Source organism: Desmodus rotundus, chromosome X (genome assembly GCF_022682495.2).
Source record: "Desmodus rotundus isolate HL8 chromosome X, HLdesRot8A.1, whole genome shotgun sequence".
In the NCBI taxonomy this organism is placed as follows: Eukaryota; Metazoa; Chordata; class Mammalia; order Chiroptera; family Phyllostomidae; genus Desmodus; species Desmodus rotundus.
The window spans coordinates 78,083,109-78,096,060 of NC_071400.1; the positions used below are offsets into that span (position 1 = coordinate 78,083,109).

The 12,952-nt window shown below is 43.9% G+C and overlaps 1 protein-coding gene across 1 annotated transcript; it reads left to right on the top strand.

The window, feature by feature from the left end:
* The first annotated feature begins 7,029 nt into the window (after positions 1-7,029).
* LOC128779942 (melanoma-associated antigen B16-like) lies at positions 7,030-8,934 on the top strand. Its single transcript, XM_053916955.1, has 2 exons — positions 7,030-7,324; positions 8,219-8,934. The coding sequence occupies exons 1-2, from the start codon at positions 7,030-7,032 to the stop codon at positions 8,932-8,934; spliced, it is 1,011 nt and encodes a 336-aa protein (XP_053772930.1).
* The last annotated feature ends 4,018 nt before the right edge of the window (positions 8,935-12,952 follow it).

The window sequence follows — 12,952 nt, forward strand, 5'->3', positions numbered from 1 at the left end:
GGGAAGGACCCTAAAGGAGGTGATGGGGACACCCACTCTACAACAGAATGTTCTCAACAGAACCCTGTCCTGCTGTCACACTTGGGGGAACTGTCGATGTGACACCCATTAATTCACAGCCTGTAGTCACAGGGATGGAACTGTGTAGTGCAAAGGAGTGATATCAGGTTAGCAGAGGGGAAGCATTTCATATACTATCAAGTTTCAAGGTGTAGACCTTGTACGGGTAAGGAGCTGACCATCCACTTGAGTGAGCGTGGGTCCCATGATACCTAACCTGCCCCTGTAGACATCCCTGCAAGGTTTCAGACGATGGCGGCTAGCAGGTTTTGTTTTTGATTTTTGGCATTTACAATTTTAGTTTCTTTCCTTTTTTCTTGTTTTATTTTTGTTATTGTTGCTCAAGTAGAATTGTCACTGCCCCCCCTCCCCCCCACTCCTCAACGCCCAAGCTATCCCCACATTCCAACCTCCATCCCACCCCTTCTGGCCTTATCAATGTGTGTTTTATACATGTTCCTTGATGACCCTTCTACCTTTTCTCCCATTATCGCCTCCCTGCTCCCCTCTGGTTACTGTCAGTTTGTTCTTTATTTCCATGGCTCTGGTTATGTTTTGCTTGCTCACTTGTTTTGCTGATTAGTTTCCACTTATAGCTAACATCATAAGGTATTTCTTTGTCTTTCACCACATGGCTCATTTCACCTAGCATATTACTCTCCGTATCCATCCATGCTATCTCAAAGGGTAGGAGCTCCTCCTTCCTTTGTGCTGCCTAGTAGTATTCCATTGTGTAAATGTACCATAGTTTTCTGATCCACTCATGTACTGATGGGCACTTAGGTTGCTTCCCACACTTGGCTCTGGTAAATGGTGCTCTTATGAACATTGGGCTGCAGAGGTCCTATTGAACTGATGTTTCAGGATTCTTAGGGTATAATTGCAGCAGTGGAATCGCCTGGTCAAAAGGCAGCTCCATTTTTCGTTTTCTGGGGGTGTTCCATACTGTTTTCCACAGTGGCTACACCAGTCTGCATTCCCAACAATAGTGTACTAGGGTTCCCTTTTCTCCACAATCTCACCAGCACTTGTTGTTTGTTCATTTGTTTATGATGGCCTCTCTGAGAGGTGTGAAGTGATATCATTGTGGTTTTAATTTGCATCTCTCTGATAGAGAGTGATGCTGAGCATCCTTTCGTATGTCTCTGGGCCCTCTGTATGTGCCCCTTGGGAACGTGTCTGTTCGGGTCCACGGCCCATATTTTAGTTGGTTTATTTGTCTTCCTGGAGTGTAGTTGTGTGAGTTCTTAATATACTTTGGAGATCAAACCCTTGTTTGAGGAATCATTTGCCAATGTATTTCCCTATAAGATTGGTTCCCTTTTCGTTTTGCTGCTGTTTTCTTTAGCCGTGCAGAAGCTCCTTAATTTGTTGAAGTCCCATTTTCTTATTTTTTCGATTATGTCCCTTGTTCTAGGGGCCATATCGGTGAAAATATTGCTGCATGTAATTTTAATTAAGTTGTACTTGTTTTCATTATCAAAATATTTTTTTTGTTTTTCCTAACTATAAAAATAACACATCCTTATGAGAAACATTTAAAATGGTACAGCCACGAATAACATCGAAAGAGAACATTCTCCAAAACCCCTCACCTCCAAGACCACCAGAGTAAATACTTTGGTGTGTTTCCTTCCAGAATTTTCTCTATGCGTACCCATTAATCAAATCAAATCAAATAAGTTGTTAAATAAAATAAAAGAATGTGTATTGCAACTCTTTCATTGAAGCATAATTCACGTATGACACTGTATTGTTTGGTTGTAGTGAAAATTTTGAAATGACATAAATGTCCATCAGTAAGCATATTTTACGGTGTCCTGAATTTTACGGTGCCTGTACAGTGGATATGCTGCAGCTACTAAGAGAGAGATCTATAGCGGTTGACCTTGACAGATGGCACAATATGTTGTTAAGTGGGAAAAGCAAGTTGCTTTTGCAAAGAAGTGTTCCAAAGCTTAAGCATTTTCCTCACCATTTTCGCTCTTTTTTGGTTACTTATATTTGGGTCAACGTGCAAATGCCAGACCAGCATGTGGAAGCCCTGATACTCATTCTCTGGGAAGTTTCTTCATTATTCAATGGGCACTTGCTATGAACCGGCTCCTGTCCACTAGCACTGTCTTGTGAAATTCTTGGCTACTGTGGGGTTGGCCCTGCGGACCAGCTGCACAAGGACCCCATTCTCCAGGGAAGTCTCCCTATACACCAGCTCAGTCCTGAGCCGTCCGGCACATTTATCTTCACCACCACCCCCTTACACGGAAGGAGTAAGACATGGAAATTCCGTCATGTCTGGCAGAATCTGGAATGACTTTCTTTACTCCCTCAGTGAAAAAACAAATTTTGGGCTCCATTTGAACCTTCATTTTAACATTGCTTATTTCGAATATATTTGTGCTACTTGACTTCCGTTTGTGAAGCAGTTAAAACATTTGCCTGTTTCTTAAGTTAAAAAATCACTAGTTTGAGATAACTTTTACATCTCTATCATAGTCAGCATTTTTTAGTTCCTGGAAAGTATTTTGTAACAATAGTAAGAGAGTACGACCAGTTATTAGTTGTTATAGCCGCTCTTAACAAATTAATACAACTTTAGTAGCTTACAAAACAGAAGTCCAAAATGAGTCTTGGGCTCAAATCAACATGTCTGCAGGGCAGCTTCCTTCTGGAGACTCCAGGAGAGAATCTGTTCCTTGTCATCTCTGGCTTCCAAAGGGTACTGGCAACCCCTGGCTATGATAGCATCATTATAATCTCTGTTTCCATCATTACATTGCTATCCCTTCTGACCCAATGTCCAGCATTCTTCTTCTTTTACTTATTTGGTTATTGTACTTATTTCTTTAAAAAATATTTTTGTTATTCAATTACAGTTGTCTGCCTTTTCTCCCCATCCCTCCACCCCACCCCAGCCGAACCCACCTCCCTCCCCCACCCTTCCCCTTGATTTTGTCCATGTGTCCTTTTAGTAGATCCTGTAATCCCCTCTCCCCACTTTCCCCTCCCCAGTCCCCCATGGATATTGTTAGATTGTTCTTAACTTCAATGGCTCTGGTTATATTTTGTTTGCTTTTTTTCTTCTGTTGATTATGTTCCAGTTAAAGGTGAGATAATACGGTATTTGTCCTTCACCGTCAGGCTTATTTCACTTAGCATAATGCTCTCCAGTTCCATCCATGCTGTTGCAAAGGGTATAAGCTCCTCTCTTTCTAGTGCCTAGAATTCCATCGTGTAAATGTACCACAGTTGTTTGGTGCACTCATTTGCTGATGGGCACTTAGGTTGCTTCCAGCACTTGGCACTTGTAAATTGTGCTGCTACGAACATTGGGGTGCATAGGTTCTTTCGGATTGGTGTTTCAGGGTTCTTAGGGTACAATCCCAGCAGCAGGACTGCTGGGCAAAGGACAGCTCCATTTTTAGGTTTCTGAGGAAATTTCATACTGTGTTCCACAGTTGCCTCACCAGCCTGCATTCCCACCAACAGTGCACTGGGGTTCCCTTTTCTCCGCATCCTCTCCAACATTTGTTTGTTGATTCGTTTATGTTGGCCACTCTGACAGGTGTGAGATGGTACCTCATTGTGGTTTTAATTTGCATCATTCTGATGGCTAGTGATGCTGAGCATCTTGTCATATGTCTCTGAGCCCTCTGTATGTCTTCCTTGGAGAAGTGTGTGTTCAAGTCCTTTGCCCATTTTCTGATTGGGTTGTCTGTCTTCCTGGAGTGGAGTCATGTGAGTTGTTTATATATTTTGGAGATCAGGCCCTTGTCTGAGGTATCATTGGCAAATATGTGTTCCCATACTGTTGGTTCTCTTTTTATTTTAATGCTCTTTTCTATAGCCATACAGAAGCTTTATTATTTTGCTGAGGTCCCATTGGTTTATTCTTTCCTTTATGTCCCTCGCTTTAGGGGACGTGTCTGTGAGGATGTTGCTGCGTGGAATGTCTGAGATTTTCCCTGCCAGTGTTTTCCTCTAAGACTTTCATGGTATTGCTACTTATACGTAAGTCTTTTATCCACCTTGAACTTATTTTTGTGGATGGCGTAAGTTGGTGATCACGTTTCCTTTTTTTGCACGTAGCTCTCCAGATCTCCCACCACCATTTGTTGAAGAGGCTATTTTTGCTCCATTTTATGCTCCTGCCTCCTTTGTCAAATACTAATATACCGTGAAGATTTGAGTTTATTTCTGGGTTCTCTATTCTGTTTCATTGGTCTATGTGCCTGTTTTTATGCCGGTACCAGCTGTTTTGATGACAGAAGCCTTGTAATACTGTTTGATACCCGGTATCGTGATCCCTCCTGCTTTGTTCTTCTTTCTCAAAATTGCTGCAGCTATTTGGGGTCGTGTATGGTTCCATATGAATTGCTGAAATGTTTGTTTTATATCTGTGAAATATGTCATGGGTACTTTAATAGGGATTGCTTTGAATCTATAAATCGCTTTGGGTAGTATGGCCATTTTGATGATGTTAATTCTTCCAATCCATGAGCATGGTAAATGCTTCCATTTGTTTGTGTCTTCCTTAGTTTCTTTCTTCAATGTTGTGTAGTTTTCTGAGTACAGGTCTTTTACCTCCTTGGTTACGTGTATTCCTAGGTACTTTATTTTTCTGGTGGCTATATCAAAGGGGATTTTTTTCCTGATTTCTGTTTCTGCTGTTTCATTGTTGGTATACAGGAATGCCTTTGATTTATGAGTGTTGACTTTGTGTCCAGCTGTTTTGCCAAATTCATTTATATTCGGTCAAGTAGTTTTTTGGTGGAGTCTATAGGATTTTCCATGTACACTATCATGTCATCTGCAAACAGTGACAGTTTCATTTCCTCCTTACCAATTTGGATGCTTTTTATTTTTTTTTTCTTGTCTGATTGCTGTGGCTAGGACTTCCAATGCTATGATGAATAGCAGTAGTGAGACAGGGCATCCTTGCCTTGTTCCTGATCCTAGTGGGAAAGCCCTAAGTTTTTGTCCATTGAGTATGATGTTGGCTGTAGGTCTCACATATATGGCCTTTATTATGTTGAGGAATGCTCCGTCTATTCCTACTTTGCTGAGCGTTTTTATCATAAATGGGTGCTGTATCTTATCAAATGCTTTTTCCTCATCTATTGATATGATCCTGTGATTTTTGTCTTTGCTGCTGTTTCTGTGATGTATTATGTTTACTAATCTCCGAATATTGTACCATCCTTGCATCCCTGGGATGCATCCCACTTGGTCATGGTGTATGATCTTTTGAATGTATTGCTGGATGCGGTTTGCCAATATTTTGTTGAGAATTTTAGCGTCAATGTTCATCAGCGATATTGGCCTGAAGTTTTCTTTCTTTGTTGTGTCTTTATCTGGTCTTGGGATTAGGATGATGCTGGCTTCATAAAAAGAGTTTGGGAGTCTTCCATCATTTTGGATTTTTTCGAATAGTCTGTGAAGGGTAGGGCTTAGCTCTTCCTTAAATGCTTTGTAGAATTCTCCTGTGAAACCATCTGGTCCAGGGCTTTTGTGTGTTGGGAGTTTTTGGATGACTGCTTCGATTTCGTCTGCTCTTATTGGTCTGTTCAGGTTTTGTGCTTCTTCTTCGTTCAGTTTTGGAAGATTATATTTTTCTAGAAATGTGTCCATTTCACCTAGGTTTTCAAATTTCTTGGCATACAGTTCTTCGTAATAATTTCTTACAACCCTTTGTATTTCTGTGGTATCAGTTGTAATCTCCTCTTCCATTTCTAATTGTGTTTATTTGGATCCTCTCTCTTTTTTTCTTGATGAGCCTATTTAAAGGCTTGTCGATTTGGTTTATCTTTTCAAAGAACCAGCTCCTGGATTCATTGATCCTTAGATTTGTGCTTTCAGTCTTTATGTCATTTAACTGTGCTCTGATCTTGGTTATTTCCTTCCTGTACTTGCTCTGGGCTGTCTTTGTTGTTCCTCGAGTTCTTGTAGGCGTGGGGTTAGGTTGTTTCTTTGAAATGTTTCTTTCTTTCTTTCTTTTTTTTTTTTTAGTTAGGCCTGTATTGGTATGAACTTCCCTCTCAGGACTGTATTGTACTTACTTCAATTACATTTTACAATCAGTATTATTTTGTATTACCTTGAGCTGCCCTCCATTGTGTTTGGACAATCCTATACTTTACAGTGTCCCCCATGATATTTCCAGTACCCACCTGACACCCTACATAGTTATTACAGTACTACTGACTACATACCCTATGCTCTGCTTATATTTCTGTGACAGTTTTATAACTACCAAGCTGTGCTTCCCAATCTCATTCCATCAACACCTGTCCCCCAACCTGCTTCCCCTGTGGCAACCAGCACTCTATTCACTGTATCAGTGAGTCAGTTTGTTGTTTGTTCATCTGTTTGTTTGTTTGTGTATATGAATATTGGTCTTAATACCTCACTTCATACACTGGGGTCTAGGAAGATGGCAGTTTTTGTCTCAAAGTGACCAGGTTGAGATCATCAGTGGAAAAAGTGAATAGCCAGTGCAGGATTCCATAGGGAGACAGGGAAATGACTGAAAGGAAATATGATTTGGTCCTGAGGAGACAGTCTTATTTAGCATGAGGAAGATGACACGGGTTCTATGAATGCCCCGGTAATGAACCTGAGTGGGCACTGAAGGGACCACTCTCAGAATACAAATGGCTCTACCAGGCACAGTCAACACCTGCATAAATTCCCTATTGTCATCGCTGGGAATTCTCAGCCTGGTTTGACCAGCACCATCTTCAGGAGAATTGAGCCTTTCTCCTTCTTGTCCTAGGGAGACAGAGCAACCAGGAGGTCAGTTGTAGCACTGCTGTCTGGAGAGATGAATGGGCAGGTGGCTTTTATTAGAGCCACCACCGTTGAGCTTAGCAGTTGAGGCCACTCACATCTTTCTTCTTTCCCTTAGGCAGTGATTCCCCTTTGCTTTCCTGTTCACACTCCTGATTACTGCCACCTACAAGCATTGTGATGGCTTCTCCTCAGAGGAATCTACAGTGCTCACCCACCGAATCCCTTCAGAGTGACAGTGAGACCCAAGGCCTGGAGGCTGCACAGTCACCTGAGGCGGTGGAGGAGGCCTATGTCTCCTCCGATCCTTCCACGCCTGACATTTTGAAGGTGGCTTGTGCTGCTTATGGCCCCAGTACTCCTGAGAGTCCTCAGAGTTCCTGGTCCTCCTCAACTGTCAGCACAGCCACCTCATCAAGCAAATCTAGTGAGGGGTCCAGCAGCCAAGAGGAGGAAGCTAGCGCCTCGGTAGCTAGCGCCTGGGAAGCTAGCGCCTGGGAAGCTAGCGCCTGGGAAGCTAGCGCCTCGGAAGCTAGCACCGGGGAAGCTAGCTCCTGGGAAGCCAGCGCCGGGGAAGCTAGCGCCTCGGAAGCTAGCACCTTGCAAGCTAGCACCTCGGAGGCCAGTGCCTCGGAGGCCAGCCCTGCGGAGGCCAGCGCCGCGGAGGCCAGCGCCGAGGAAGCCGGCTCCCAGGAAGCCAGCGCAGAGGAAGCCAGCGCCGAGGAAGCCGACTCCCAGGAAGCCGGCTCCCAGGAAGCCAGCGCCGAGGAAGCCGACTCCCAGGAAGCCGGCTCTCAGGAAGCCAGCTCCGAGGAAGCCGACTCCCAGGAAGCCGGCTCTCAGGAAGCCAGCACCGAGGAAGCCAGTGCCGAGGAAGCCAGCGCCGAGGAAGCCGGCTCCCAGGAAGCCAGCACCGAGGAAGCCAGTGCCGAGGAAGCCAGCGCCGAGGAGGCCGGCTCCCAGGAAGCCAGCGCTGAGGAAGCCAGTGCCGAGGAAGCCAGTGCCGAGGAAGCCAGCGCCGAGGAGGCCGGCTCCCAGGAAGCCAGCGCTGAGGAAGCCAGTGCCGAGGAAGCCAGTGCCGAGGAAGCCAGCGCCGAGGAGGCCGGCTCCCAGGAAGCCAGCGCTGAGGAAGCCAGTGCCGAGGAAGCCAGTGCCGAGGAAGCCAGCGCCGAGGAAGCCGGCTCCCAGGAAGCCAGCGCCGAGGAAGCTAGCGCCGAGGAGGCCGGCTCCTCGGAGGCCGGCTCCTCGGAGGCCGGCGCCGCGGAAGCCGGCGCCGCGGAAGCCGGCGCCTCAGAAGCCGGCTCCGAGGGAGCCGGCTCCGAGGGAGCTAGCGCCTCGGCAGCTAGCACCCCGGAAGCTACCACCTCAGAGGAAGGTCCAGACCCCAGGAGTGTGCTTGTAGATGCTCTAGAAGACAAGGTGACTTTGTTGGTGGATTCCCTGCTGGTCAAGTATCGCGCTAAAGAGCCAATAACCAAGGAAGAAATGTTGACGATTGTCAGCAAAGAGTATCAAGACCACTTCACTGACATCTTGCTGCAAGCCTCTGAGCGCATGGAGATAATCTATGGCCTCGATGTGAAGGAAGTGGATCCCATCCACCACTGCTATGCCATCGTCATCAAATTGGGCCTCACCTATGATGGGATGCTGCATGGTGAAAAGGACGTGCCCAAGACCGGCATCCTCATACTTCTCCTGGGGGCTATCTTCATGAAAGGCAACCGTGCCACTGAAGAGGAAGTCTGGAAAATTCTGAATGTGATGAATGTATATCGTGGGCAGAAGCACGACATCTTTGGAGATGCCACTTGTCTCATCACCAAACATTTCCTGGAGGAGGAATACCTGAAGTACCAGCAGGTGGCCAACAGTGATCCTGCACAATTTGAATTCCTGTGGGGCCCGAGAGCCCATGCTGAAACCACCAAGATGGAAGTCCTGAAGTATCTGGCCAAGGTTTATGGGTCTGACCCACGTTCTTTCACCTCTCAGTATGAGGAGGCGTTTCAGGAAGAACAAGAGAGATCTCAGGCCAGAAATGCCACAGCGGCTGTCGATAGTCATGGCCACTTCCAGTTCTAAGGCCAAAGCTGGCTGGTCCTCCCAGGCCTATGGAAGTCAAGAATAGTTTCCTCGTGCATTTTCATAGAATTTAGGTCAGCGATAGTGCTGATAGCCCAGTATATGCCCGTGTCTCTCTTTGATATGTGTAAGTTGAAAATCTGTTCTTTTGTTTGGTAACATGTTCAAATTACCGGGTTTTTTTAGTACACATTTAATTAGCTTTAAAATCTCTGAGTTTATGAAGACATTCCACCTATGTAATGCTTTAAGGAAGCCTTTGTAGTAAGAGTTTGGTTGTTTTTGAAAACTAAATGTGAAACCATCCGCCTTTCGTTGTCATCTGGAAAGAAAAAAAAAAAGGCATTGCGATAGCCATTTCCCTGTATAGGTATAAGAAATGAGCTTTGAGAAAGTCGGGACTGATCGAGAAAAATAGAAAAGAATCCAATTGACATTCAAATCTTGTCTTTCTTAAGCGTTTTAGTTCTTGTTGGGTAAAATTAAGTGATACTTAACCGTGTTTGCCTAGTTTTTTCAAGAAATAAATCTTAAGAAATTAGACCTCATTCTCTCTGGCTCATTAATCCCTAAAATTTTCATTGAGTGCCTGCCTTTTGGAAACACTGCACCAGTACTGGGAATGCTAGGATTTAAGGAATTCGGACTTGTTCATTGAATTATAATGGAGAGAAGCAATAATCCTTTAAGAACATGGTGTGATCTTCTAGTATCCAAAGGAGAAGTAAAAGGAAGGTGTGAGTAGGTAGGTGGACAGTTCATATGAAACTAAGTGTTAATACAGTTAGGCATGACAGTTGGGGGCTTTGGGACACTTCAAGTCTTTCAGTGGGAGGTGATTTTACATTGAACCGGCTGGGACGTCATGAACCAGGAGCAGACCTAGATTGTGTCTCTCAGGGTTGAAACTCAAAAGTCTGGAGTGTACACCTGCTGTTAATTCTTACTTTTGGATCCCGAGTAAGGCAGACACAAATTCTTACCTGTTATTGGAATGGAAGTTGCCCTGCCTCCCTGTGCCAGCACAATGGAATTCAGCGCAAAAAGTAGTTCTTTCATTTACATGCATCATCTGTAAGGAGTTTCTGAGAAAGAGAGATGATACTTCCTCGATTTCACACACTTTTCAACCACTGGGCTGGCACTGTGCAACGGCCTAGGAGAGCCAGGGCCCTCTTTATTCCAAGGAAAATTTAAGTAAGCTTTGTGTAAATTGGCAAATATTTTTAAAAGGCTGTATTTTTGGTTGTGGAAGATGAAGGAAAAGGGGAGAGGTGAAACACTGGAAAATAAAGAGGAGTAAAAAATAATTTGCAATAATAACCTACTGTCCTGCCTATGAATCCTTGTAATAAAAATTAGTGGGAGAGAAAATAATTGAATTCTGGAGGTAGGTATGGCAGTAACACAGACATCAGAGACTCAAAGAAATGATTAAATGGGAATATCTATATACTTTAGACAAATAATTTGTGAAGAATTGTTAAGGTAAAGGAGTCTGGGTTTAGGGTAGTAAGTTGGTGAAGTAACAAGGTTTGTTTATAAAGCTTTCTGGGTCCTAAATCACCATTCTCCACGGATAAGGATGCCTTCTGCCCTGGCATAGGGAGTGCAACTTTCACATGGGGGACTTACATACTGTTTTCACGGGGACCAAGGAGTGTCAGAGTATCTCTCCTGCACGAGTTGTTTCTCAGGTACCTTTAATTGAAAATAAACAATACACCAATCAGACAAATTTGGTGGTGAAATATTCTGAATCCTTATAAAGGGCAGATGGGAGGGAAGGGAGGAGCTGGTCCTTGACAGAAATGCTGGGAAATTTGATTTCCATGCAGCTGGAGAAGACATTCCCACACCCCAATTAAAGAACATAAACTCTGAACAGAAGATTTTACAAAGTTTACTTGCTGAGGAACACTTTTGACTGACTTGATAAGCTATGCCATATAGCACTTAGGTTTTCTAAGAGATCCTGGAATTGGAACGCCCACTCACCCATACTCTTATACACAGATGAGGGTAGTAAGATTGGGCATTAACAATCATAGTGAAACTTCCGATCCATTAAAGTTTTAAAACACACAAGACACTTGTACCATGTCCTTGATGGACTTCCAACACATTTCAACAGTCCTAGGAAGGCAGGGTTTATCACACCAAAATCACATACGAAGATCCTCAAGCTCAAAGAGCATATGTGTGTCCTCGATTTCATTTGTCTCATGTGTGACAGCGCTGGAACTAGAACTATTCTCTGAGTTCATCTACAGCCCGAACTGTTTCACTCTTCCCAGTCTGACACAGACCTTCAGTCTCCGCACTTATTTCCCGTATTATTTGTTAATGCCACTTGAGATATAAAAACAAGGATGTTGTAGCCAAAGTACAAAGTAAGGCAGGTTTACAGAAGGAAGGTTGCAAGAAGAAATGCTCTTCAGCCATTGTGTGTGGGCTTCAATTAACCAGGGATGTCCACGGTAAGCCCCAGGGTTCCTTGCAAGCGAGCTCTGCCTAGGGACTGGCAGTTTTTACCTAACTTCAGCTCTGTCTGCATTATAGTGTCCCTCCCCTAGATCTTCCCCAGGGTGCACTGTTACCCAAACTGGAACCTGACGTGCTGGCTGACTGTAATCTTCCTCTGAAAGCTTCACCTTGCTCCCAGTGGAAGAAACGGGACCAAAAGCACCTGCCCTCCTTTGGACTGAGAGCATCCTAACTCCCTAGTGGCCTCATCCCTCACCATGGACCCCTGTGATAGCAAGGTCCTGTTCCACATAAAAAGCAACTTTGACATTGAAATTTAAACATGGTCATCCCGTGGACATTCCTACCTCATTCTCAGAATGTTTTCCTTAAGTCCCGTTGAATATAAAATGATAGATCATAGATCTCACTAATGTTGGAGATATAAAATTGAAGTTGGTGAGCAGGTTTTTAAACCACTCTGATATTTGCATTGGAATTGTAATGACCCTTTTCTCTTTTTTTTTTTTTTGTGATACTGGCCACTGAAAACGTACAAATATGAGCTTACCTATGTGGTTAATGACCAAAACCTCCCTCATAAGTGAGAGTTGAAGGAAAATCCAAGAATATGGAAATCACTGCTTGGGAAACATCTAGTGAGGATTAAATTCCTAAAATCCCTGGAGGTTTTGCAGGGGTGAAAGAGAGTTTCTTGACAGGCATGCCATCTTTGGTCAGCAAGCTTAACAATAATTCAGTGACCTTCTACAGCTTCTTGTCTAACTACTGGTTCGGGGGAAATTCTAGTTTTTCCTTGTGTGCAAAGTCACTCACACTAGTCTTTCATCATCTAGAAGGTGGCAGAAATGCATAGCTTTTGTTTCCCAGGTAGCCCAATGAAGAAGAACTGTTCCTATCCTATTCAGATTTTACAGGTTATTGCTTAGGTCAATGAAGAAAGCTACTACGGGGTGCAGAAGGTCAACCTTCCCAGCAGATATTTTACAGGATCCTTTAGAAAAGTGGACATGAGCCTGTGTTTGTGAACAACTGTGACATAGTAGGATCTCAAAACCTTTGGAGAATCACAAGAAAATTTGGCCTCCTCAGCAACTTTACCAGGAAATAAAGAGGGTGGTTGTCACAAAAACTCTAACATCAACATTCTATTAACCACCTGTTTATAACAATTTATTTAGGGACTTGCAAATGCTCATCCCTATCATGTTTTCCTTTCCTTCCTGGGCCCATGGGGAAACTATAGTACCAAGTTCGTTTGTAGTTGGAAAGGCTGCTATGTCCAGCCCTTGCCATTGATCTGTGAGCAGAAGCACTATTTGCCATTTCCAGGCCAAAACATTTGACATCCAGTTTCCCACCATCCACGTTTTCAATTGCATTAATCAGTAAACACGGAAATCATGTGTTTATAGAATTGACCTACAAGAAGCAAGCTGTGGGGTTCATGTTACATATTAGCACAGAATGTCTACCAAGCCACCTAGAGAAATACACTTTTATTGTATTACACTGTTCATATTTCAGGCTT